The sequence below is a fragment of the Strongylocentrotus purpuratus genome, unplaced genomic scaffold (assembly GCF_000002235.5).
Source record: "Strongylocentrotus purpuratus isolate Spur 01 unplaced genomic scaffold, Spur_5.0 spur5_scaffold_8, whole genome shotgun sequence".
Lineage (NCBI taxonomy): Eukaryota > Metazoa > Echinodermata > Echinoidea > Camarodonta > Strongylocentrotidae > Strongylocentrotus > Strongylocentrotus purpuratus.
In genome coordinates, this window is record NW_022145614.1 from 20,063,422 (window position 1) to 20,087,842 (window position 24,421).

Genomic DNA, 24,421 nt, shown 5'->3' on the forward strand with positions numbered 1-24,421 from the left:
TGCTAGAGACTACGCCTAGGAATTTTGAAGGGAATTGGAGTAGAGGAAGGGATCTAGAAAGGGCTCGCAAGCACTGCGTGCAAAACCAATATGACTTGGTGCATGATGAACATGTTACGACGCGTGCTTTGGCACGAACGGCCGCCCATACTAACACAACCGAATAACAGTCTTAACAAATGACGTCATGGAAACTCGGCGGAATTCGTACTTGTTCAAATGTGATTTACTCACAATTTTGTGCGTGAACATATACCATACTTGGTATCATTCGAAAGGGCACTTCAGTGCGGTCAGTTTGACACCATTGTCATCTGCGCAAAACGTACTGCACGCATCAAACGCGCTAATACGTAAAGCATAGTAAATTCATCATTTTTGGCGATAACTTGGCGAAGAGGGCATTACAATTTACCAAACTTAGCAGACAGTTGTCACGTATATACATGTGTCTGCCAAGTTTCATTGATGTAGGTATAAAGATTGCCGGTTTAGAGCAAGCTGAAGTTATTTCTCAATTTTCTTGAAAATGGCGAATTTGGAGGGCAATTTTCTCATATTTGGTCAGTTATAGGGTATATAATTTTGTATATGGCTGGAAAGGGCATATCTTCAAGTATCTAAATCCAAAAAAGGGTACGGGTTTGCCAAGCCATTATGGAGATACGGCCACAGAGAGAAAGCCAATTCCCAGAACTTTAGAGGGCTCTATTTATGTTTTGCATAGTCATTGGAGCATGAAATTTGGCATGGCTATGTGCAATTATGAGATAAGGATAATGTGAGATTTAAACACAAAACGGAATTTATATGAGAAAGTTATGGCAGTTTTAGATTTTTAGGGGTCCATTTTTTAAGAATTTGAGAGATTTTTGACGCAGTCAGTTTCAGATTTGAATTTTGAGTACGAAGATGGCATTTTGAAGGTCAGGTTATACGTCGCAGATGAAAGAAAATCTCTTAGACTATCTAGAGAAATTTGTTAGAAATGTGTAGGATCTAGGATAGTGGAGATAGGAAGGAAGAAAGAAAGGCCTTAAAATGGACGAGACACGGACAAAATGGCGCCTGGACGGTTATGCATGAGTGATTTCGAGAATCGAAAAATGTAGTGACCTTGATAAGATGTTAGAGACTATGCCTATGAAATTTGAAAGGAAAAGGACATGAGGAAAGCACCTAACTAGGAATAACAAGCACTACGTGCAAAATGAATGGGATTCCGGACGACAAGAAGAACTAAGAATATTAACTAGAAATGCAATCGTGTCACAACGATGTGCGTGCAATGACGCCATGTTTCTACGTGTCAAACGAAGGAGCTACTCTCGGACTATCCAGAGCAATATGTAAGAAGTATGTAGCTTCTGTGATAGTGGAGATAGTTAGGGCGAAAGAAAGGTCACCAAAACGGCCCGAAACGGAAAAAAAATGGTGCCTGGACGGTCACGCATGAGGGTTTCCGGAGAACGAAGAATTTAGTGACCTTGAAGGAATGCTAGAGAATACGCCTAAAATTTTTGAAGGGAATTGGAGTAGAGGAAGGGATCTAGAAAGGGCTCGCAAGCACTGCGTGCAAAACCAATAGGACTTGGTGCATGATCAACATGTTACGACGCGTGCTTTGGCACGAACGGCCACCCATACTAACACCAAAAAAATGACGTCATGGCCGAAACGTGTTGTAATAGGGCGGAAACTCGGCGGAATTCGTATAGTGACCCTTGTTCAAATGCGATTTACTCACAATTTTCTGCGTGAACATATACCATACTTGGTACCATTCGAAAGGGCACTTTAGTGCGGTCAGTTTGACACAATTGCCATCTGCGCAAAACGTACTGCACGCATCAAACGCGCTATTACGTAAAGCATAGTAAATTCATCATTTTTGGCGATAACTTTGCGAAGAGGGCATTACAATTTACTTAACTTAGCAGACAGTTGTCACGTATATGGATACATGTGTCTGCCAAGTTTCATTGATGTAGGTATAAAGTTTGCCATTTTAGAGCAAGTTGAAGTTATTTCTCAATTTTCCTGAAAATGGCGAATTTGGAGGGCATTTTTCGCAAATTAGGTCAGTGATAGGGTATATAATTTTGAATATGGCCGGAAAGGGCATAACTTCAAGTATCTAAATCCCAAAAAGGGTACGGGTTTGCCAAGTCATAATGGAGATACGGCCACAGAAAGAAAGCCAATTCCCAAAACTTTAGAGGGCGCGATTTATGTTTTGCAAAGTCATTGGAGCGTAAAATTTGGCATGGCTATGTGCAATCATGAGATAAAGATACTGTGAGATTTAAATACAAAACGGAATTTATATGAGAAAGTTATGGCAGTTTTAGATTATTTAGGGGTCAACTTTTCAAGAATTTGAGAGATTTTTGACGGAATCGGTTTCAGATTTAAATTTAGAGTACGAAGATGGCATTTTGAAGGTCAGGTTATACGTCGCAGATGAAAGAACATCTCTTAGACTATCTAGAGGAGTTTGTTAGAAGTTTGTAGGATCTAGGATAGTGGAGATAGGAAGGAAGAAAGAAAGGCCTTAAAATGGACCAGAAACGGACAAAATGGCGCCTGGACGGTTATGCATGAGTGATTTTGAGAATCGAAGAATGTAGTGACCTTGATGAGATGTTAGAGACTATGCCTATAAAATTTGAAAGGAAAAAGACATGAGAAAAGTACCTAACTAGAAATGCAATCGTGTCACAACGATGTGCGTGCAATGACGCCGTGTTTCTACGTGTCGAACGAAAGAGCTTCTCTCGGACTATCCAGAGCAATTTGTACGAAGTCTTTAGCTTCTGTAATATTGGAGACAGGTAGGGCGAAAGAAAGGCCTCAACAGTGACCTTGATGGGATGGTATTGACTATGCCTACGCTGTTTGAAAGAAATTGGGATAGGGGAAAGAACCTAGAAAGGGCTCGCAAGCACTGCGTGCAAAAACAAATGGGATTAGTTGCATGTTCGTCATTGCAATCAAGATCGTTCTAGGGGTCAAAAGCGTGAACCCGATTTGCCCCATAGACAATGCGTGTAATGCATGGGCGGAAAACGTAGAGGATCTGTATTATGACCGGAGTTAAATTGTTTTTTCTCTCTCTCTTTATGTCTCTTTATGGGCCGTATATGGTATCATTGGAAAGAGAATTTCATGGTCGTTATTGTAAACTACTCTTTTTTTTTCTATGATAATCCTATCGAAACATGTGATGTAAAATAGATTTAAAGGACAAAATGGCGTCTTAAATGGCCCCCTTGACCAATTTTAAAAATCCGGCCACGAGGTGCCCTGCGTATTGCATCTCGGAATGTCATTGCAAATTTTCAAGGAAAAAAAAGGATGTTTAGGGGGCGAAAAGTAGTCTGAAAAAAATGACGTCATGGCCGATAAGTGTTATAATCGGGCGGAATTCGTATAGTGACCCTTGTTCAAATGCGATTTACTCACAATTTTCTGTGTAAACATATACCATACTTGGTATCATTCGAAAGGGCACTTCATTGCGGTCAGTTTGACACCATTGTCATCTGCACGCAATGTACTGCACGCATTAAAGGCGCTATTACGTAATGCATAGCAAATTCATCATTTTTGGCGATAACTTTGCGCTGACGTTATTAAAATTTACCAAACTTGGCAGACAGTTGTCACGTATATGGATACATATGTCTGCCAAGTTTCATTGATGTAGGTATAAAGATCGCCATTTTAGAGCAAGTTGAAGTTATTTCGGAATTTTCTTGAAAATGGCGAATTTGGAGGGCAATTTTCTCAAATTTGGTCAGTGATAGGGTATATAATTTTGTATATGGCTGGAAAGAGCATATCTTCAAGTGTCTAAATCCAAAAAAGGGTACGGGTTTGCCAAGCCATTATGGAGATACGGCCACAAAGAGAAAGCCAATTCCCAGAACTTTAGAGGGCGCTATTTATGTTGTGCAAAGCCATTGGAGCGTGAAATTTGGCATGGATATGTGCAATTATGAGATAAAGATACTGTGAGATTTAAATACAAAACGGAATCTATATGAGAAAGTTATGGCAGTTTTAGCTTATTTAGGGGTCCATTTTTCAAGAACTTGAGAGATTTTTGACGGAGTCGGTTTTAGATTTGAATTTCGAGTATGAAGATGGCATTTTGAAGGTCAAGTCATACGTCGCAGATGAAAGAACATCTCTCAGACTATCTAGAGGAATTTGTTAGAAGTTTGTAGGATCTAGGATAGTGGAGATAGGAAGGAAGATATAAAGGCCTTAAAATGGACCAGAAACAGACAAAATGGTGCCTGGACGGTCATGCATGAGTGATTTCCAAAATCGAAGAATGTAGTGACCTTGATGAGATGTTAGAGACTATGCCTATGAAATTTGAAAGGAAAAGGACATGAGGAAAGCACCTAACTAGGAATCACAAACACTACGTGCAAAACGAATGCGATTTCCTGACGATAAGGATAAGGAAAAGGAAAAGGAGAATATTAATGGGGCAGAATGTGAACGAAAACAAGGCAATGACGAAGGTCGTCATTGCAACTAGAAATGCAATCGTGTCACAACGATGTGCGTGCAATGACGCCATGTTTCTACGTGTCAAACGAAAGAGCTACTCTCGGACTATCCAGAGCAATTTGTACGAAGTCTGTAGCTTCTGTGATATTGGAGATAGGTAGGGCGAAAGAAAGGCCTCAACAGTGACCTTGATGGGATAGTAGTGACTATGCCTACGGAGTTTGAAAGAAACTGGGATAGGGGAAAGAACCTAGAAAGGGCTCGCAAGCACTGCGTGCAAAAACCAATGGGATTTGGTGCATGTTCGTCATTGCAATCAAGATCGTTCTGGGGGCCAAAAGCCTGAACCCGATATGCCCCATAGACAATGCGTGTAATGCATGGGCGGAAAACGTACAGGATCTGTATTATGACCGGAGTTAAATTGTTTTTTCTCTCTCTCTTCACGTCTCTTTATGGGCCGTATTTAGTATCATTAGAAAGAGAATTTCATGGTTGTTATTGTAAACCACTCTTTTTTTTCTTATGATAATCCTATCGAAACACGTGATGTAAAATAGATTTATAGGACAAAATGGTGTCTTAAATGGCACCCTTGACCAATTTCAAAAATCCGGCCAAAAGGTGCCCTGCGTATTGAAACTCGTCATGTCACTGCAAATTTTCAAGGAAAAAAAAGGACGTTTAAGGGGCGAAAAGCAGTCTGAAAAAATGACGTCATAGTCGATACGTGTTAGATTCGGGCGGAAACTCGGCGGAATTCGTTTAGTGACCTTTGTTCAAATGCGATTTACTCACAATTTTCTGTGTGAACATATACTATACTTGGTATCATGCGAAAGGGCACTCCATTGCGGTCAGTTTGACACCATTGTTATCTCCGCGCAATGTATTGCACGCATTAAACGCGCTATTACGTAATGCATAGTAAATTCATCGTTTTTTGACGATAACTTTGCAACGAGGGCATTACAATTTACTAAACTTGGCAGGCAGTTGTCACGTATATGGATACATATGTGTGCAAAGTTTCATGGATGTAGGTATAAAGATCGCCATTTTAGAGCAAGTTTAAGTTATTTTGGAATTTTCTTGAAAATGGCGAATTTGGAGGACATTTTTCTCAAAGTCAGTCAGTGTAAGGTTATATAATTTTCTATATGGCTGGAAAGGGCATATCTTCAAGTATCTAAATCCAAAAAAGGGTACGGATTTGCCAAGCCATAATGGAGATACGGCCATAGAAAGAAAGCCAATTCCCGGAACTTTAGAGGGCGCTATTTATGTTTTGCAAAGCCGTTAGAGCGTGAAATTTGGCATGGCTATGTGCAATTATGAGATAAAGATACTGTGTGATTTAAATACAAAAAGGAATTTATATGAGAAAGTTATGGCAGTTTTAGATTATTTAGGGGTCAATTTTTCAAGAATTTGAGAGATTGTTGACGGAGACGGTTTCAGATTTGAATTTTGAGTATGAAGATGGCATTTTGAAGGGCAAGATATAAGTCGCAGACGAAAGGACATCTCTTAGACTATCGAGAGGAATTTGTTAGAAATGTGTAGGATCTAGGATAGTGGAGATAGGAAGGAAGATAGAAAGGCCTTAAAATGGACCAGAAACGGACAAAATGGCGCCTGGACGGTTATGCATGGGTGATTTCGAAAATCGAAAAAGTAGGTGACCTTGATGAGATGCTAGAGACTATGCCTATGAAATTTGAAATGAAAAGGACATGAGGAAAGCACCTAACTAGGAATAACAAACACTACGTGCAAAACGAATGGGATTTTTGGACGATAAGGAAAACACTACTAAGGAGGAGAATATTAATGGGGCAGAATGTGAACGAAAACAAGGCAATGACGAAGGTTCGTCATTGCAACTAGAAATGCAATCGTGTCACAACGATGTGCGTGCAATGACGCCATGTTTCTACGTGTCAAACGAAAGAGCTTCTCTCGCCCTATCCAGAGCAATTTGTACGAAGTCTGTAGCTTCTGTGATATTGGAGATAGGTAGGGCGAAAGAAAGGCCTCAACAGTGACCTTGATGGGATGGTAGTGACTATGCCTACGAAGTTTGAAAGAAATAGGGATAGGGGAAAGAACCTAGAAAGGGCTCGCAAGCACTGCGTGCACAAACCAATGGGATTTGGTGCATGTTTGACATTGCAATCAAGTTCGTTCTGGGGGCCAAAAGCGTGAACCTGATATGCCCCCATAGACAATGCGTGTAATGAATGGGCGGAAAACGTGCAGGATCTGTATTATGGCCGGAGTTAAATTGTTTTTTCTCTCTCTCTTTACGTCTCTTTATGGGCCGTATTTGGTATCATTAGAAAGAGAATTTCATGGTTGTTATTGTAAACCACTTTCTTTTTTTCTATGATAATCCTATCGAAACACGTGATGTAAAATAGATGTATAGGACAAAATGGCGTCTTAAATGGCCCCCTTGACCAATTTCAAAAATCCGGCCAAGAGGTGCCCTGCGTATTGGAACTCGGCATGTCACTGCAAATTTTCAAGGAAAAAAAAGGACGTTTAAGGGGCGAAAAGCAGTCTGAAAAAATGACGTCATAGCCGAAACGTGTTAGGTTCGGGCGGAAACTCGGCGGAATTCGTGTAGTGATCTTTGTTCAAATGCGATTTACTCACAATTTTCTGTGTAAACATATATAATACTTGGTATCATCCGAAAGGGCAATTCATTGCGGTCAGTTTGACACCATTGTTAACTGCGCGCAATGTATTGCGCGCATCGAACGCGCTATTACGTAATCCATAGTAAATTCATCATTTTTGGCGATAACTTTGCGCTGACATATTCGAATTTTACCAAACTTAGTAAACAGTTGTCACGTATATGGATACATATGTCTGCAAAGTTTCATTGATGTAGGTATAACGATCGCCATTTTAGAGCAAGTTGAAGTTATTTCTCAATTTTCTTGAAAATGGCTTATTTGGAGGGCATTTTTCTCAAATTTGGTCAGTGATAGGGTATATAATTTTGTATATGGCTGGAAAGGGCATATCTTCAAGTATCTAAATCCAAAAAAGGGTACGGGTTTGCCAAGCCATTATGGAGATACGGCCACAGAGAGAAAGCCAATTCCCAGAACTTTAGAGGGCGCTATTTATGTTGTGCAAAGCCATTGGAGCGTGAAATTTGGCATGGCTATGTGCAATTATGAGATAAAGATACTGTGAGATTTAAATACAAAACGGAATTTATATGAGAAAGTTATGGCAGTTTTAGATTATTTAGGGGTCCATTTTTCAAGAACTTGAGAGATTTTTGACGGAGTCGGTTTTAGATTTGAATTTCGAGTATGAAGATGGCATTTTGAAGGTCAAGTCATACGTCGCAGATGAAAGAACATCTCTCAGACTATCTAGAGGAATTTGTTAGAAGTTTGTAGGATCTAGGATAGTGGAGACAGGAAGGAAGATATAAAGGCCTTAAAATGGACCAGAAACGGACAAAATGGCGCGTGGACGGTCATGCATGAGTGATTTCGAAAATCAAAGACGGTAGTGACCTTGATGAGATGTTAGAGACTATGCCTATGAAATTTGAAAGGAAAAAGACATGAGGAAAGCACCTAACTGGGAATAACAAGCACTACGTGCAAAACGAATGGGATTCCGGACGACAAGAAGAAGAAGAGGAAGAGGAAGACTAGAAATGCAATCGTGTCAGAACGATGTGCGTGCAATGACGCCGTGTTTCTACGTGTCAAACGAAAGAGCTTCTCTCGGACTATCCAGAGCAATTTGCACGAAGTCTGTAGCTTCTGTGATATTGGAGATAGGTAGGGCGAAAGAAAGGCATCAACAGTGACCTTGATGGGATGGTACTATGCCTACGAAGTTTGAAAGAAATTGGGATAGGGGAAAGAACCTAGAAAGGGCTCGCAAGCACTGCGTGCACAAACCAATGGGATTTGGTGCATGTTTGACATTGCAATCAAGTTCGTTGTGGGGGCCAAAAGCGTGAACCCGATATGCCCCATAGACAATGCGTGTAATGAATGGGCGGAAAACGTGCAGGATCTGTATTATGGCCGGAGTTAAATTGTTTTTTCTCTCTCTCTTTATGTCTTTTTATGGGCCGTATTTGGTATCATTAGAAAGAGAATTTCATGGTTGTCATTGTAAACTACTCTCTGTTTTTCTATGATAATCCTATCGAAACACGTGATGTAAAATAGATGTATAGGACAAAATGGCGTCTTAAATGGCCCCCTTGACCAATTTCAAAAATCCGGCCAAGAGGTGCCCTGCGTATTGGAACTCGGCATGTCACTGCAAATTGTCAAGGAAAAAAAAGGACGTTTAAGGGGCGAAAAGCAGTCTGAAAAAATGACGTCATAGCCGAAACGTGTTAGGTTCGGGCGGAATCTCGGCGGAATTCGTGTAGTGATCTTTGTTCAAATGCGATTTACTCACAATTTTCTGTGTGAACATATATAATACTTGGTATCATCCGAAAGGGCACTTCATTGCGGTCAGTTTGACACCATTGTTAACTGCGCGCAATGTATTGCGCGCATTGAACGCGCTATTACGTAATCCATAGTAAATTCATCATTTTTTGCAATAACTTTGCGCTGACATATTCAAATTTTACCAAACTTAGTAAACAGTTGTCACGTATATGGATACATATGTCTGCAAAGTTTCATTGATGTAGGTATAACGATCGCTATTTTAGAGCAAGTTGAAGTTATTTCTCAATTTTCTTGAAAATGGCGACTTTGGAGGGCAATTTTCTCAAATTTGGTCAGTGATAGGGTATATAATTTTGTATATGGCTGGAAAGGGCATATCTTCAAGTATCTAAATCCAAAAAAGGGTACGGGTTTGCCAAGCCATTATGGAGATACGGCCACAGACAGAAAGCCAATTCCCAGAACTTTAGAGGGCGCTATTTATGTTGTGCAAAGCCATTGCAGCGTGAAATTTGGCATGGCTATGTGCAATTATGAGATAAAGATACTGTGAGATTTAAATACAAAACAGAATTTATATGAGAAAGTTATGGCAGTTTTAGATTATTTAGGGGTCCATTTTTCAAGAACTTGAGAGATTTTTGACGGAGTCGGTTTTAGATTTGAATTTCGAGTATGAAGATGGCATTTTGAAGGTCAAGTCATCCGTCGCAGATGAAAGAACATCTCTCAGACTATCTAGAGGAATTTGTTAGAAGTTTGTAGGATCTAGGATAGTGGAGATAGGAAGGAAGATATAAAGGCCTTAAAATGGACCAGAAACGGACAAAATGGCGCATGGACGGTTATGCATGAGTGATTTCGAAAATCGAAGACGGTAGTGACCTGGATGAGATGTTAAAGATGATGCCTACGAAATCTGAAAGGAAAAGGACATGAGGAAAGCACCTAACTAGGAATAACAAGCACTACGTGCAAAGCGAATGGGATTCCGGACGACAAGAAGAAGAAGAGGAAGAGGACTAGAAATGCAATCGTGTCAGAACGATGTGCGTGCAATGACGCCGTGTTTCTACGTGTCAAACGAAAGAGCTTCTCTCGGACTATCCAGAGCAATTTGCACGAAGTCTGTAGCTTCTGTGATATTGGAGATAGGTAGGGCGAAAGAAAGGCATCAACAGTGACCTTGATGGGATGGTACTATGCCTACGAAGTTTGAAAGAAATTGGGATAGGGGAAAGAACCTAGAAAGGGCTCGCCAGCACTGCGTGCACAAACCAATGGGATTTGGTGCATGTTTGACATTGCAATCAAGTTCGTTCTGGGGGCCAAAAGCGTGAACCCGATATGCCCCATAGACAATGCGTGTAATGAATGGGCGGAAAACGTGCAGGATCTGTATTATGGCCGGAGTTAAATTGTTTTTTCTCTCTCTCTCTTTACGTCTCTTTATGGGCCGTATTTGGTATCATTAGAAAGAGAATTTCATGGTTGTTATTGTAAACCACTCTCTTTTTTTCTATGATAATCCTATCGAAACACGTGATGTAAAATAGATGTATAGGACAAAATGGCGTCTTAAATGGCCCCCTTGACCAATTTCAAAAATCCGGCCAAGAGGTGCCCTGCGTATTGGAACTCGGCATGTCACTGCAAAATTTCAAGGAAAAAAAAGGACTTTTAAGGGGCGAAAAGCAGTCTGAAAAAATGACGTCATAGCCGAAACGTGTTAGGTTCGGGCGGGACCTCGGCGGAATTCGTGTAGTGATCTTTGTTCAAATGCGATTTACTCACAATTTTCTGTGTGAACATATATAATACTTGGTATCATCCGAAAGGGCACTTCATTGCGGTCACTTTGACACCATTGTTAACTGCGCGCAATGTATTGCGCGCATTGAACGCGCTATTACGTAATCCATAGTAAATTCATCATTTTTGGCGATAACTTTGCGCTGACATATTCGAATATTACCAAACTTGGTAAACAGTTGTCACGTATATGGATACATATGTCTGCAAAGTTTAATTGATGTAGGTATAACGATCGCCATTTTAGAGCAAGTTGAAGTTATTTCTCAATTTTCTTGAAAATGGCGAATTTGGAGGGCAATTTTCTCAAATTTGGTCAGTGATAGGGTATATAATTTTGTATATGGCTGGAAAGGGCATATCTTCAAGTATCTAAATCCAAAAAAGGGTACGGGTTTGCCAAGCCATTATGGAGATACGGCCACAGAGAGAAAGCCAATTCCCAGAACTTTAGAGGGCGCTATTTATGTTGTGCAAAGCAATTGGAGCGTGAAATTTGGCATGGCTATGTGCAATTATAAGATAAAGATACTGTGAGATTTAAATACAAAACGGAATTTATCTGAGAAAGTTATGGCAGTTTTAGATTATTTAGGGGTCCATTTTTCAAGAACTTGAGAGATTTTTGACGGAGTCGGTTTTAGATTTGAATTTCGAGTATGAAGATGGCATTTTGAAGGGCAGGTTATGTGTCGCAGATGAAAGAACATCTCTCAGACTATCTAGAGGAATTTGTTAGAAGTTTGTAGGATCTAGGATATTGGAGATAGGAAGGAAGATATAAAGGCCTTAAAATGGACCAGAAACGGACAAAATGGCGCCTGGACGGTCATGCATGAGTGATTTCGAAAATCGAAAAAGTAGGTGACCTTGATGAGATGCTAGAGATGATGCCTACGAAATTTGGAAGGAAATGGATATGATGAAGGCACCTAACTAGGAATAACAAGCACTTCGTGCAAAACGAATGTGATTTCCGGACGATAAGGAATATACTAAGGAGAATATTAATGGGGCAGAATGTGAACGAAAACAAGGCAATGACGAAGGTTCGTCATTGCAAAGAAGTAAGAATATTAATAAGAAGAATGTGAACGAAAACAAGGCAATGACGAAGGTTCGTCATTGCAAAGAAGTAAGAATATTAATAAGAAGAATGTGAACGAAAACAAGGCAATGACGAAGGTTCGTCATTGCAAAAACAAGGCAATGACGAAGGGTCGTCATTGCAATAAGGAGGGGGGCACTAACAGGAAAACGTGTATAAGAACATCTGTTGACAGCGAAACTATGGTTACATCTTCATGGACAAAAAGATGATATACGCCTCCGGTGGTTTTTCCTAAAAATCACGTGACACATAGTGTGATTGATTACAGAAGAAACACCGGGAATAAAATGATAGAAGGAAAAGACACGAGCTCTCAACAAAAATGGAGACATGAGAAGATAGAAACTGAGATTATTGATTTTCTGCCGGAAATGCATCGACGTAATTCGAGTCTTTTAAAGTATCTCCCCCACCACGTTGAGTGCCACATGGTTAAGAGAGGGACCTTTGTACACCCCACTCTTAAATACTACTCTCCAGTGTGATTTAGCGGAGAGGTACCCCCATATACCTGCCTGGTTGCTCTCGAGCAGCAGAGAGGAGAAGAGACAGACGCAAACACGATTCGAGTACTGGCGGGATAAAATGTGAAATAAAACGGAAATTGACTTCTTCCTAGCGATCCGCGAGTAACTCTACAGCGTGTGGAGGAGTAGTGGGGATCTGGGTCTAATTTAAAGAATGGTCTCTATTTTGGGTTTGATATATAGGCGATGTTTAACCTCTGGAAACAATAAGAAATGAGGAAGACAAGGATGGGGAATTGAATTGGGTTTGGGAGAGGAATCGTGACTTATTGACATCGGGTCAGCTAGTCATATAGACATTTGTTACGATTTCCACCAAGTCCACGTTTCTACTTAAATCATGTGTCAATCTCTTTTGAGTCACCTTTCGTTATCTCATAGTACAATTGCTTTCCCTATCACTATTTCCTATACTTAATAGTTATTCCGATACTTACTATTTCTACTACTACTACTACTACTACTACTTCTACTATAACTACTACTACTAGTACTACTACTACTGCTAATACTACCACAACCACCGCTACCATAACAACAGCGACACCACCATCTCCATCAACATCATGAGTACCTACAGCTTTAATCTACACGTATATTTCAATAGCGTAATTATGTTGCAGGTTTCTATGAAGTCGTCCAACTACAACCGCAGTGCGACTTTCACGAGTAACTAATAAGCATCTCTCGTTAGGATAACTATCTATTTACGTTAGAACAGTGTCATCAAAACAAGGCATAATACAACAACTTTGTTGACAGTAACGACTTGGTACAATCTTCGCCACATTTCTTTCCACACAAGAGTCACACCACGTCCGTATAGAGCCAGGACAGCGGCGCGGCAGTGGGAACGTGTTCATCTTTGAAGATCCTCGTTACGAGTACCCACTCTAACAGGTCACAACTTGACCCAAGCTCTCTTCATCTCCTCTCCATCATTCAATCCGTTCTGTCTTCCTGCTTTTCGTCCTAGTCTTGGCAACTCCTCCTCGCCGCGTGCAAATGAAGGTAGATTCTAGATACTGCATCAATAGCACAGCAGCCGCTGCGTGCAATAGCAGACTGCATTGCTTTTGCCATTTTAGTTCGTTCAAATGGGGTTGTGCATTATATTTCGCGAATAAATTGACGGGGACTGAGCAGTGCTGACGATCTTTAAATTGACTCATCTGTCAGGCAATCACCTCGAGTGAAAGATTAACCCGTTACCTTTCCGGACCAAAAAAACATTTCATGTATTTTTTCTTAAATTTTCCAAAACAAACATTTCCTTAATGCGCTTTTAAATGTTCTCTCCACCGTTTGCTGTTGTTTATCTTATCTTGATATGAAACCACTCTGACTAATCGAAACAATGTGATTAGCTGATTCTTGCTCTTTTAAAGGTAAAGACCAGTATTGGAAACGCCCCAATTTCAAAAAATGAAATGGAAGCTCTCATTACCAATCATGTGAAAGAATATGTTTTGACTAATACATGGTGATAAAAAATTTGCCGGGAAACCGCCTACTAATTCATATATTTGGTAAATTTGTTTCTCTCATGGTCTGTGAGAGATATAGGGTAGTCCCATATACATCTTTCTGTGTATAGTGCTTGTAACTTTACGAAGAATGGGCCAAATTTCTTATCATTTTGATGATTCCAGAACCTTGCAGATGCTAGATGCTAGATGATCAACCTTTTCTGATCGATTCCACAACGTTTCTTTCACAATGCAATCGCATGACCATAACTGGTCTTTACCTTTAAAGATAAAGTGAACTGTCGCATACATGATGTCGTTACAGCTAAGTTTTATCGCTCTGATTTTGTAAGTAGATTATTGTGGCTACCAATGACAATGACGCGTATCACATCAGTTCATAATCATTATAATACCACACAATTTCAATGAGCTAGTAGTTACTGAAACTTTAAAGGGGAAGTCCACCCTAAAATTAAGTTAGTTTTAATAGGACTAGAAAAATGAGAGAAACAAGTCAGTGAAAGTTTGAGCAAATTCCGATTAAAAATAAGGAAGCTAGGATTTTTGAAGTTGTGATCAATCAAACACAAATTGGCAACTCTATGACGTATCATGCGAGCTCAACTTCCATTTGCTCAGTACTAAAAAAATCTAAAATTTTCATTTTCCCTCAAGAAAAATTTCAACCATACATGCACCCTAAATATAATAATTGCAAATATGTTTCTATACTCCCCCTTCAAGGAACAAATATATATTCCGTCATCAATAACGAAGAAAACATGATTTTATGGAATATTATGCACAAAGCAAATGAAGGAGAGCTCGTATAATAAGTCACAGAGTTGCCAATTTGTATTTGATTGATCACAACTTCAATAATTCATAACTTTCTTATTTTCATTCAGAATTTGCTCAAACTTTCACTCACCTGATTTTCTTATTATTCTGCCTCTATCGAAACAAACTTATTTTGGGGGTGGACTTTCCCTTTAAAGATTGGGATTCCGGTATCAACACAGAGTAAATGCATTATTAAAAAAAAAAAAATCCTTTTAAAGGGCTTGTGTTATTGATGAATGAAAAATAAATAAAAATACGAAACAATATTTCAAAATTTCAACTATGAATGTTTGTACTCACCAGACAATACAGAAATACTGCACCAATCAGAATAATTCTCAGTAAAACCGGACTTGCTGCCTTTACAACCTGAAAAAAAGCAAAAAAACAAAGGAAAACATATAGTTAGAAAGAAAATGTCCACTGTGAAAAAAAAAATGAGATTGAATGCAACTGATCCTGTGTAAACAGTCGAGTGACCAAACGAAAATACAGTTTCGAGCTTGAAATATCATATTTCATAAATTTCGGACTAACCGTGAAATAATATATCTAATGCTTTAACTAAAAATAGATGCATATTTAATCCTTTTATTGATATGGTAACAATGGTGAAATTTACAAAGCATTTAAGAAGGATTCCATGGTGAAAGCATGTCAGTCACTTTAGAAAATTTATCTCATACATTTTTAGCCCTTCTTGCATAACGTTACATTACAACATGTTTTCTGCATTTCGAATAAACTAACGAGCGACTTTATGAAAACAGATCTTATTTTTGTGTCACAATCCTTTAATAATATTGAGAAAAGATGTATTTAAGACAAAAATAATATATCAGTATAAGTATCAAAGATAAACGAAATCTTATCGTAGGTCATGTCGGTTGGGCTTAAAATCGGGGCTGAATATGTAAAGGATTCATAAGATATTGATCTCAATATCGATTCTGTATCAACAAATACTAAAATTATTAGTTTCTAAGAAACTGCAAAACAAAAATAATTTATTGTATTATGCATATACATAAATATATATAACTGTATGCATATCTTTACTGGTTCTATATATATATATATATATATTATGTAACAAATGTAAAGAGTTGTCTTTTGTTTCCTAATCTCCATATTATCAAAGAACGAATATATCAACATACATGTAACCATGTATTGTATGCTGAAGTGCGTTATATTGAGATAAAATCTATTGGCATGACAAGCAACACACTTTGGTAAGAATATATTCTGAAGTACATGCAAATCGAATTTCAGTCGTATTTCATTTAAGTTCATGAATACTCCCCCCTCCCCCCCAAAAAAAAGATTCATAACACAAACCATTGTGCCATTAAAGCATCGAGCAAATTATGAATTTCTTGCACGACATATCAATAGCATTGCTCAGTCAAAATGCTGTGAAATGTTTAATATAATGAGGTGGACCTAAAAAGTAGTTATGTTTAATACCACTACTATAATAATATCCTTAAATTACTTCAATTGGCCTTAAACACGAGCTTCATCAATGGCCTTATCATGTCGGCATGGTACGACAGATCACGTGACTCGATCCGAAATGGCGCTCACGCCGCTTCTCTGATTACGTCACAGATCGATCGAACACCCCTCCCGTCCATGCACGACCTTGCATACTAGGATTGAACGGGACCCGCCGATCGACGGTGCAGCGAAATACATAATTATGTGGGGATCATGTTCTGTAAAATGTACGAATCGATCGCGAGGATCATACGAACGGCGTCGAAGCCAAGGACGCGGTCGCGACGAACTATCTCGGCGAGGAGAAATTCAAGATGAGCGACCAACGGGTGAAGAGAGCATCACCTGGACGCCTCCGGAAGGAGGGAATGGATTAAGGTAGAGAGGGTTTGAGAGAGCTGGGAGATGAGGGGAGGGGGTAGATGAGGAAGGAAAAAACACAGAGGGGTATAGAGAGGTAGGGATATAATAAGAGAGAATGTGAGGGAGGGAGTGTGGGAGAGAAAGGAAGAGACACATGAGGGTAGGTTGTAAGATGAACAGAGAAGGAGGGTGGGAGAACAAGTGTAGGGGTTTGTGTGTGCGTGTGAGAGATATGAGAAATCTAACATATTTAAATAAAAAATACAGACAAATGAAAACCATACTTGCAGAATGATAATACGTCTACTCATAAACAAAGGAGAAGGGCTTAATTAGAGACAATGAAAATATAGATAGAGAAGGAGAGATGAAAAGTAAACAGATACAGTGAGTGTCTGAGTGATAGACGATGGGAAGAAATAGAAAGTCACAAAGGAAAAGACAGTCATACGTATGAAAGAATATATATTTAAAGTAGGCAAAGTAGAAAGATTAAAAAAAGAGAGATGTGTGGCTTGAATAGAGAGTACATAGAAATGTGTAAATAAGAAAGTACAGTAGAAATAAAATTGAAGCGAATAGAAATAACCAAAGTCTAACAACTGGAAAGTCATCTATACAAATATTAAAGAGGAGGAACGCAAGAGGGGAAGCGGGAAGAGCGTTGTCTTTTAAACGGGTATATGGAAAAGATATAGAGAAGGCGAAATATACAGCAGACAAATATAAAGAAGGATAGACAGAAATCGAACAGAACTTAATATAAATTCACAAATGCATCGTGAAAAAAGCAGACAGATAAATGAAAGGAAGAAGGAAGAGAATGGAGGAGCTGAAAGGAAATGAAATGCACTGAGAAAAAGGGACAGAAAGAAAATAAGTATACAGTAGGCCTAATCGAGCGAGACAGATACAAGGAAATAGACTTTATTATTGAGGGAAATATTAGCCCTCCAAGTTTGAAAACAAGATCAGTGGCCGGAGATGAATAAATATGAGGTTGAACAGGCGCTAGATAATGGTGGGTCTGGCGTTCATTGGAGACGTTTTCCGCGTCGCTTCTATTAAATATCACCATCCTGAAATTGCATTTGTAGGGCCCTTCAAAGGGCAAGAGGTGAGGGCTTGAGTCACAGAAATGAGGAGATACGGGACCTACTCAACCCCTGTACATAATATTGAATATTCTTTTTATTCAGCATACATGAATGTTGGAAATTAGAGGTGTTGATTGACTATTATGAATAGGGGGTGTGTGAGGGGGTGTGTGAGGGGGTGTGTGGGGTTTCGGGGAGGGGGGCGGATGTCACACCAAACCTGTCGACAACAAACATTTTCGCGGAGGAAAAGAAGAAGAATAATAAGAAGAATAGAAAGAGGAAGAGATTTGCAGACAGAACAAAAAGTAGTCCTAACATCTTTATTTGCCCACAGAATATTTCAAACAATTTTCCATCAGTACCCCCCCCCCCTCCCCCGAAAAAAGGGGAGACAAATCATGATTTGTAAATTCAATATTTGCTGAGAAAAATATTTGGAATGAGAGCACCACAACTCTTTAGCAACACCCTTATTATGAACAAGGACAGTGATCTATTAAGAAAATAGAGGAGTAGGGGCAAGGTTTGAAAAAATAAAAAGGAGTTTACCGTTCCGAAATTGACGGGGGGGGGGGGGCGGCCGCCACCCGCTGCATACAGAACCATACCCATATACATATGTTTCATTTATTTTATTTATATTGCAATATATTAGTGACATCATGAACAGAAAACATGATTACAAGAATAGACAGAGAAAGATATAATAATAAAACTTTATCTGAAAAATCATAGGGACATAACAATTGAAACCAAACTAAACAAAATTAAGTATTTTTTTCTTTAATAGAACATCATAAGAAATATTTATATTTTGACACATGTATGATTTTTAACAGTGTTGGATTGAAACAAAATGAAATCACTCATATTCAACACCAACGGTAATAATATCAGCATTATCAGTTTCATCACTATATGCACTGATGATGCGAGTCGTATTGTGTTGCGAAAGGAGTCGAATATTGCCAGTAAATTAAGGAGGTCTTTTTACTCGGGTAACAGATGGCTTGCAACCTTATCGAGGGCATCACGAAAGAGAATCCTTTCTATCACTGTGCCAGTGACAATAACATTCCAGTCAGCTCTCAAGACAAAATTATGCGAAGTTCATTCATGAAACGACCATGGAAAAATAAGCCGTCAGCGTGGAAAAAGAAACTCGAAGGCTCATCGTCGAGCGGAAGAGGTTCAACACCTAATCTTTGACTACAGATGTAATTATGCTGATTAGAGTCATACATTGATCATGGGGAAAGTAAGCCGTCAGTTTGTAAGATAGACGCGAATGCCCATCGTTGAACGGAAGAAACGGAACACCTAATCGTTCACCTGTTCGTCTGCAGTATTTTGACCGATGACTTAGCGGCACTTTTAGTCCCGATGTGTGACTTGCTAGCGACCGTAAATCCGACGATTATTCAACTTCCTGATCCCCCGTGCCCAGAGGGAGGCGATAGACTTACATCACCATTCTCCGGGTATAAACCCGGAAGGATCGAGTGACATTTCCTAGAGTGTTAACTCTGTAAGATTGTGTGACAAGTAGCCCCACAAGTCAGTGTGAGGTTGCAAGTGGTCAGTACAGTCGTATTTAGGACGCTATTTGAAAATAAACACAACCCGATGCCAATGACCCACTGGAATATGTAACAACGGAGAGAGAGAGAGAGAGAGAGAGAGAGAGGGGGGGGGGGAGGGAGAGAGAGAGACAGACAGACAGAGAGAGACACAAAGAGAGACAGAGATAGAGAGAGAGAGAGAGAGAGAGAGAGAGAGACAGAGAGGTAGAGAAATAGGTGCTAATATGGTGACCATGATATGAAATCAGAGAAAGTTTTCGTGAGTTACTCGTCTTTCCACAGATTTTCTTGACTCTAGCATATGGCTATATGATTATAGCAACCATTAACAACTTTGTTAAATCCATCCCCATTTGTATGGCAATCTAAAATGGCTGACGATCATTCTGATGTATCCTGTGAGGTAACAAAGTTATAATAAATCATTTGAGTAAGCCCCGTTACTCCTTTGAATTGCATCGAGATGTGTTTGTTAGAGGGAATGCAATGGATATTTTGCGATAAATTGTAAATGTTCATGTCTAAACTGTCTCACTTCCCCATGTCGACAATGTTGAATTTATATGAATGCTGTTACCAATGCAACAATTCATAAGAAACGGTACCAGTGTTTGTCAAGAGCACAGTCATTCACTGACTTTACAGGTCATATAATAATATGCAAGCTTCTACAAAATTTACCCATACTGCTGTCTTTTCTTCCCCTTAAGTTCCTCTCCTATTGCGCCCATATTGCGACCATCAACGGAGCAATGCCAGAAATTGTCATGAATATGAACCAAAGCGGTTATGATTGACAAATGTTTTTTTTGAAATCCCACTTGCTCGCTTTGTGTCAATTCTTGTGCAAATGACCTGCCAGTGACGTCACAATATCAAATGTAGATGGGAAATCAATTTCAATTGCCACAGTTTTATGGCGAAGACCCTGGTTAACGATGCCGGTTCACCATAATAGAATACTATTCAACATGAAATAAAAGACACACATGTGCATATTGAAGGCAGCTTTATACTAAATAATGGGGCTAGTTTTATAATCCACAATTTACAAAAGAAAATCCGAATGAACGGATGCCATATGAAACTAACGCCTTAATTTAATAGGGTTTCAAAGTAAGTTAATCCTGTTAATCATTAAGGCCAATTAATCCTAGCAAGCCTTTTCTCAAATTGAGACGGTCAAGATTCCATTTCAGATTTAGTACCACTCAAAGTAACCAATCGATCTCAAATAGTCTACTTAAAATGTGTGGCTTCCTCTTAATCACAATATCGTAGGAGATTTTCGTTAGTTTGATGCTTGTATGCTCCAATTTTTAAACATTTCATTTTTTCTCCAGATCGCACAGTTCCATCCTTATTTTAAAAGTTCCCACATGTGAGTATCCATAAAACGAATAATATCAAAGTACCTTGAGGTAGTGTAATACATTTCATTTTGAAATGGTTAATATTACTCCTATTCTACTTTATTACCACATGAACACTTTCTAAATACTCAACTATCAACTTCATTCGTACTAATTTGTATCTATTTGCTATGAGGAGAGAACCAAGACGACCTATACGAACACTGCCTGTGGGTTCGGTACTGTTAACCAAGGTTTGTAAATATAGGGATGATCTTTCTCCTTTCCTAACAATCAACAGCTTGCACATGTGCCTCAGGGATATCACCAAGTAAAACACAGGACAGTAGAGATTTTAGACGGGCTTTGATGACCATATTGTCAAATGTATCGACTGTAAGTGACTGAACTAATGAGGAAAGTGACCTGAGCCCCAAGGGTGTGAAACGAGAGAGTTTGGCCGAAGCATCAAAGCTAAACCTTCTGCGAGTGTGATTGCGAAAGAGGTGAGGACAAGCCTTCGCCTTTTGATGGACAATAGGATGACACGAATGGATACTTATATATTGAACCATAAATATGGGGAGGGAAAGCGGAGGTAGAGGGGGGAGGGGGTAGACAGGGTATTCATACTTACTTCTGACATGGACTTATCATTCCGTTACTGCCCTGCAAACAGGCTCAAACAAGAAAGTCTGCAAGTGGGGTTTTGAAAGAGGGTGAAAACAGAAGGGTAACCTTTCATGTTTGGTCGACAATAAGGTTACCCTAATGGAACTTTGCTAAAAAGCAACTGGTTAGGAGGGGGAGGGGGGATAGGCAGGCTAATCATTATAACTTGAATCATCATATCATTAATGACCATGCAGCACATGATCAGAGGACATTCCTCCATCAGTGTCGGAGTGTCCATGTTTGATAATGGACAACAAGATAACATCAGTACGATCGACATCAACTGTGGGATTCCTTCTATGACGCTAAAGGGCAGACAGGCCAAAAGTAATTGTGACATAAAATCATCATAAAATTACTCGTCCGCACACAGCTAAAGAAATGAATTCTGCAAGCGTGATTTCGAATGAGGTACGAAAAGGTCTTCGGGGTTTGATAGACAGCGGAGTGACTCCAACGGCATGACACCAGTACAACATCAACCGTGGGATGCCTTTGATGAGGGGGAAGGGTTAGGGAAGCCAATCATTCTTCTGCCATTGAATCATTATGACCTTACCTTACATCGGTCAAGACTCCCTCCTTGGGTAATAAGGTATTACGCATATTGCTTTCCTCTTCACGCGGGGACGTGGATGATGACTTGAGGGGGGCAATCCTCTCATTACCTATGATGCAACGCCCACGCCTCCTACCACTTATAACGTGTCTCGTTCTGAGTGACTATACCCAAGTCACACAAACGAGCCCGACAACAGACCGATCAAACAGTTACGTTGCCCCCAATGACCGAAATTATGGTCGATCTTGAGTCGGTTTGGCTGTGTGACTGATGTATTAGTTCGTGAGAGGCAAGCTCCTTGTAACATGACCATTGGCGTCTTCGGTGAGATGATCGGACAAGAAAATATAAACACTGCTGTATTTGATAGGTTTTCCAAACAAACTGATCCTTACTTATTAAGTGGAAATAAAGGTCAGTTTGCAAACGCCATAGCTTAATGGACCACTACCTGAGGGCTTTTCTTTTCATACTGATTCTTGTATCCACTAACAATTAAAGGGAAGAACTTGATGCTTAATTATTAAAAAAGAGAATTCATCTGTTTCAACTACCTTGAAGAATCTGTCAAGAACTCTGCAGGTAGTGGGTCAGTTCTTGTTATATCAATACAAAATATTAGGGAAGCTTGGAAGGTGTGATTACCTACAAAGTTAAGCTAAGTAGGTGTTGTTTTCATTATTAATGATAATTCTACAGCGAACCGACCGTTAGCCCCAAGAATTTTCTTGGGAAAAGGTGTTAACCTTCACCGTACATGCAAACAACCCTGACTTCATTGCTGGCAAACAATATCTATCGTCAGTAATCTAGGTCATTAAAGGACTTTATTCCGTCCGGGAGAAATGGCACTTTTACGTCATTGTAAATTGGCCTAATCTGGAAAGCAACGCCTGCCCGAAACACCATTTCTTTCAACGATTCTTTATAAATCATAAGTTGAGAACGTATCACCAGTAAACTTAAATAAATGAATAAAATATCAGTAAGTGTCGGCTCGGGAGTGGCAGGCGGAAATGGTTCAGGCAGTGGACTAATCTTATTAATTTAAGCTCCGAAAAATAAATATTGATTTCCTGTGTTATATTTTACAAGATGACATACAATGCTTTTATAAGGTTTTTTTGTTGTATTAATCATGTCACAACTCTGTATTATATAATATCTAATTATATTATTTGAGTACCAAATAAAATACCACTTGAACAAAAAAATGGTATGTCGTTGTTACTGATTAAATGAAAATGTAACCTCGACGCCAACCATTTAGATAGCATGAAGATCAACTCTCCGATTCCCCCAAATCAAAGTATACATGTATTCACTTATTTTCAAAATTGTTAAGTGTAATGAATTATTAAGGCACAATCTTTTTAATCCCATTAAATTAAATCGTCATCTTAGTACCATTCTCGCTTTTCTCTCTTTTTTTCCTCTCAATTTGAATCAAAGCACTACGCACATTAACATTACCAAGCTATCTAGACCTGAGCTCAAACTTTCATATATATTATGCTAACGTATCACTTGTTTTATAAATCTTTACTCAGCAAAATTCAAGTAAATGATCGGAAGGATTTTGTCTCAAACCCAAAGATACTTCGGGTATTTCATTATGTTCGGACCATACGCCAAGACTGTAGGAAGTTTCTAACATGTTACTTCTATTATGTTCTCAAAAAAGCTGAGACCCCCCCCCCCCCCTCTTGTAAATTAGTACCCATCCCGACGAGACCCCCCTCTTGGAAATTAGTACCCATCCCGACAAGGTTCTGTTCTTCACACGTCCCCCTATCTTGATGTCAGACAAATTACCACCTCATCTTTACGCGGATGGGACCCGTCTTATTAATACCATGCAGACGATTCGAATCGGAAAGTCCAATCGAGTGTCTGCGGTCGTCTGATTCTAAGCTAATCTAAATCTATACTTGTGCTAAATTTATGTCCAATGCATCTCCTTGTAGGAAAACAAGTTATGAAGTTACGTGTAGGGCTTGGAAAAGCAATGGCAATCTCCTTCACCAGTTATAATAAGACACTTGAAATTTGAGGCATGTCTTTGGATTACGAAAGAATTGAAAGTGACGACGATATAGAATCGGGGTGAGAAATAGCTTCATCTGTTTGTTTTAATCTTTTGTTGATATAAAGTTGGTGATTTCTAGGCGCGAAATATTTCGTACTTTATACACATCAGCATTACCAAGAAAAGTATCATGATTGAGCTGCAATTCATGTACCTTACACTGCCTCTCGCATGTTTGGTTCCACATGCATTTGACAGTACTTTAGTGGAATACGTCATCCTCTCTTGAAAATTCATTCTCCATCACAGACTGCGAGTATCCGTCCTTCACCGGTTTCCCCTCGCTTGCTGTCTGATATATTGCCACCTCATCTCTGCATGGATGGGACCCGTCTAATTGATACTCAGACGATTCGAATACAAGGAGCGTTCCAGATCGGAAAGACCAATCGAGTGTCTCGGGTCGTCTGCTTCGGTTTCAGGAAGTGAGAGAGATATTCCG

The 24,421-nt window shown here is 39.4% G+C and overlaps 1 protein-coding gene across 1 annotated transcript in view; it reads right to left on the reverse strand.

Annotated features, from left to right (window-relative positions):
• LOC100888258 (probable G-protein coupled receptor CG31760) overlaps positions 1–24,421 on the reverse strand; it is an 85,943-nt gene that overhangs the window by 13,761 nt on the left and 47,761 nt on the right. The window contains exon 4 of the mRNA XM_030976096.1: positions 15,053–15,121. Within this exon, the coding sequence (XP_030831956.1) occupies positions 15,053–15,121 (69 nt within the window). The remainder of the gene's footprint in view (positions 1–15,052; positions 15,122–24,421) is intronic.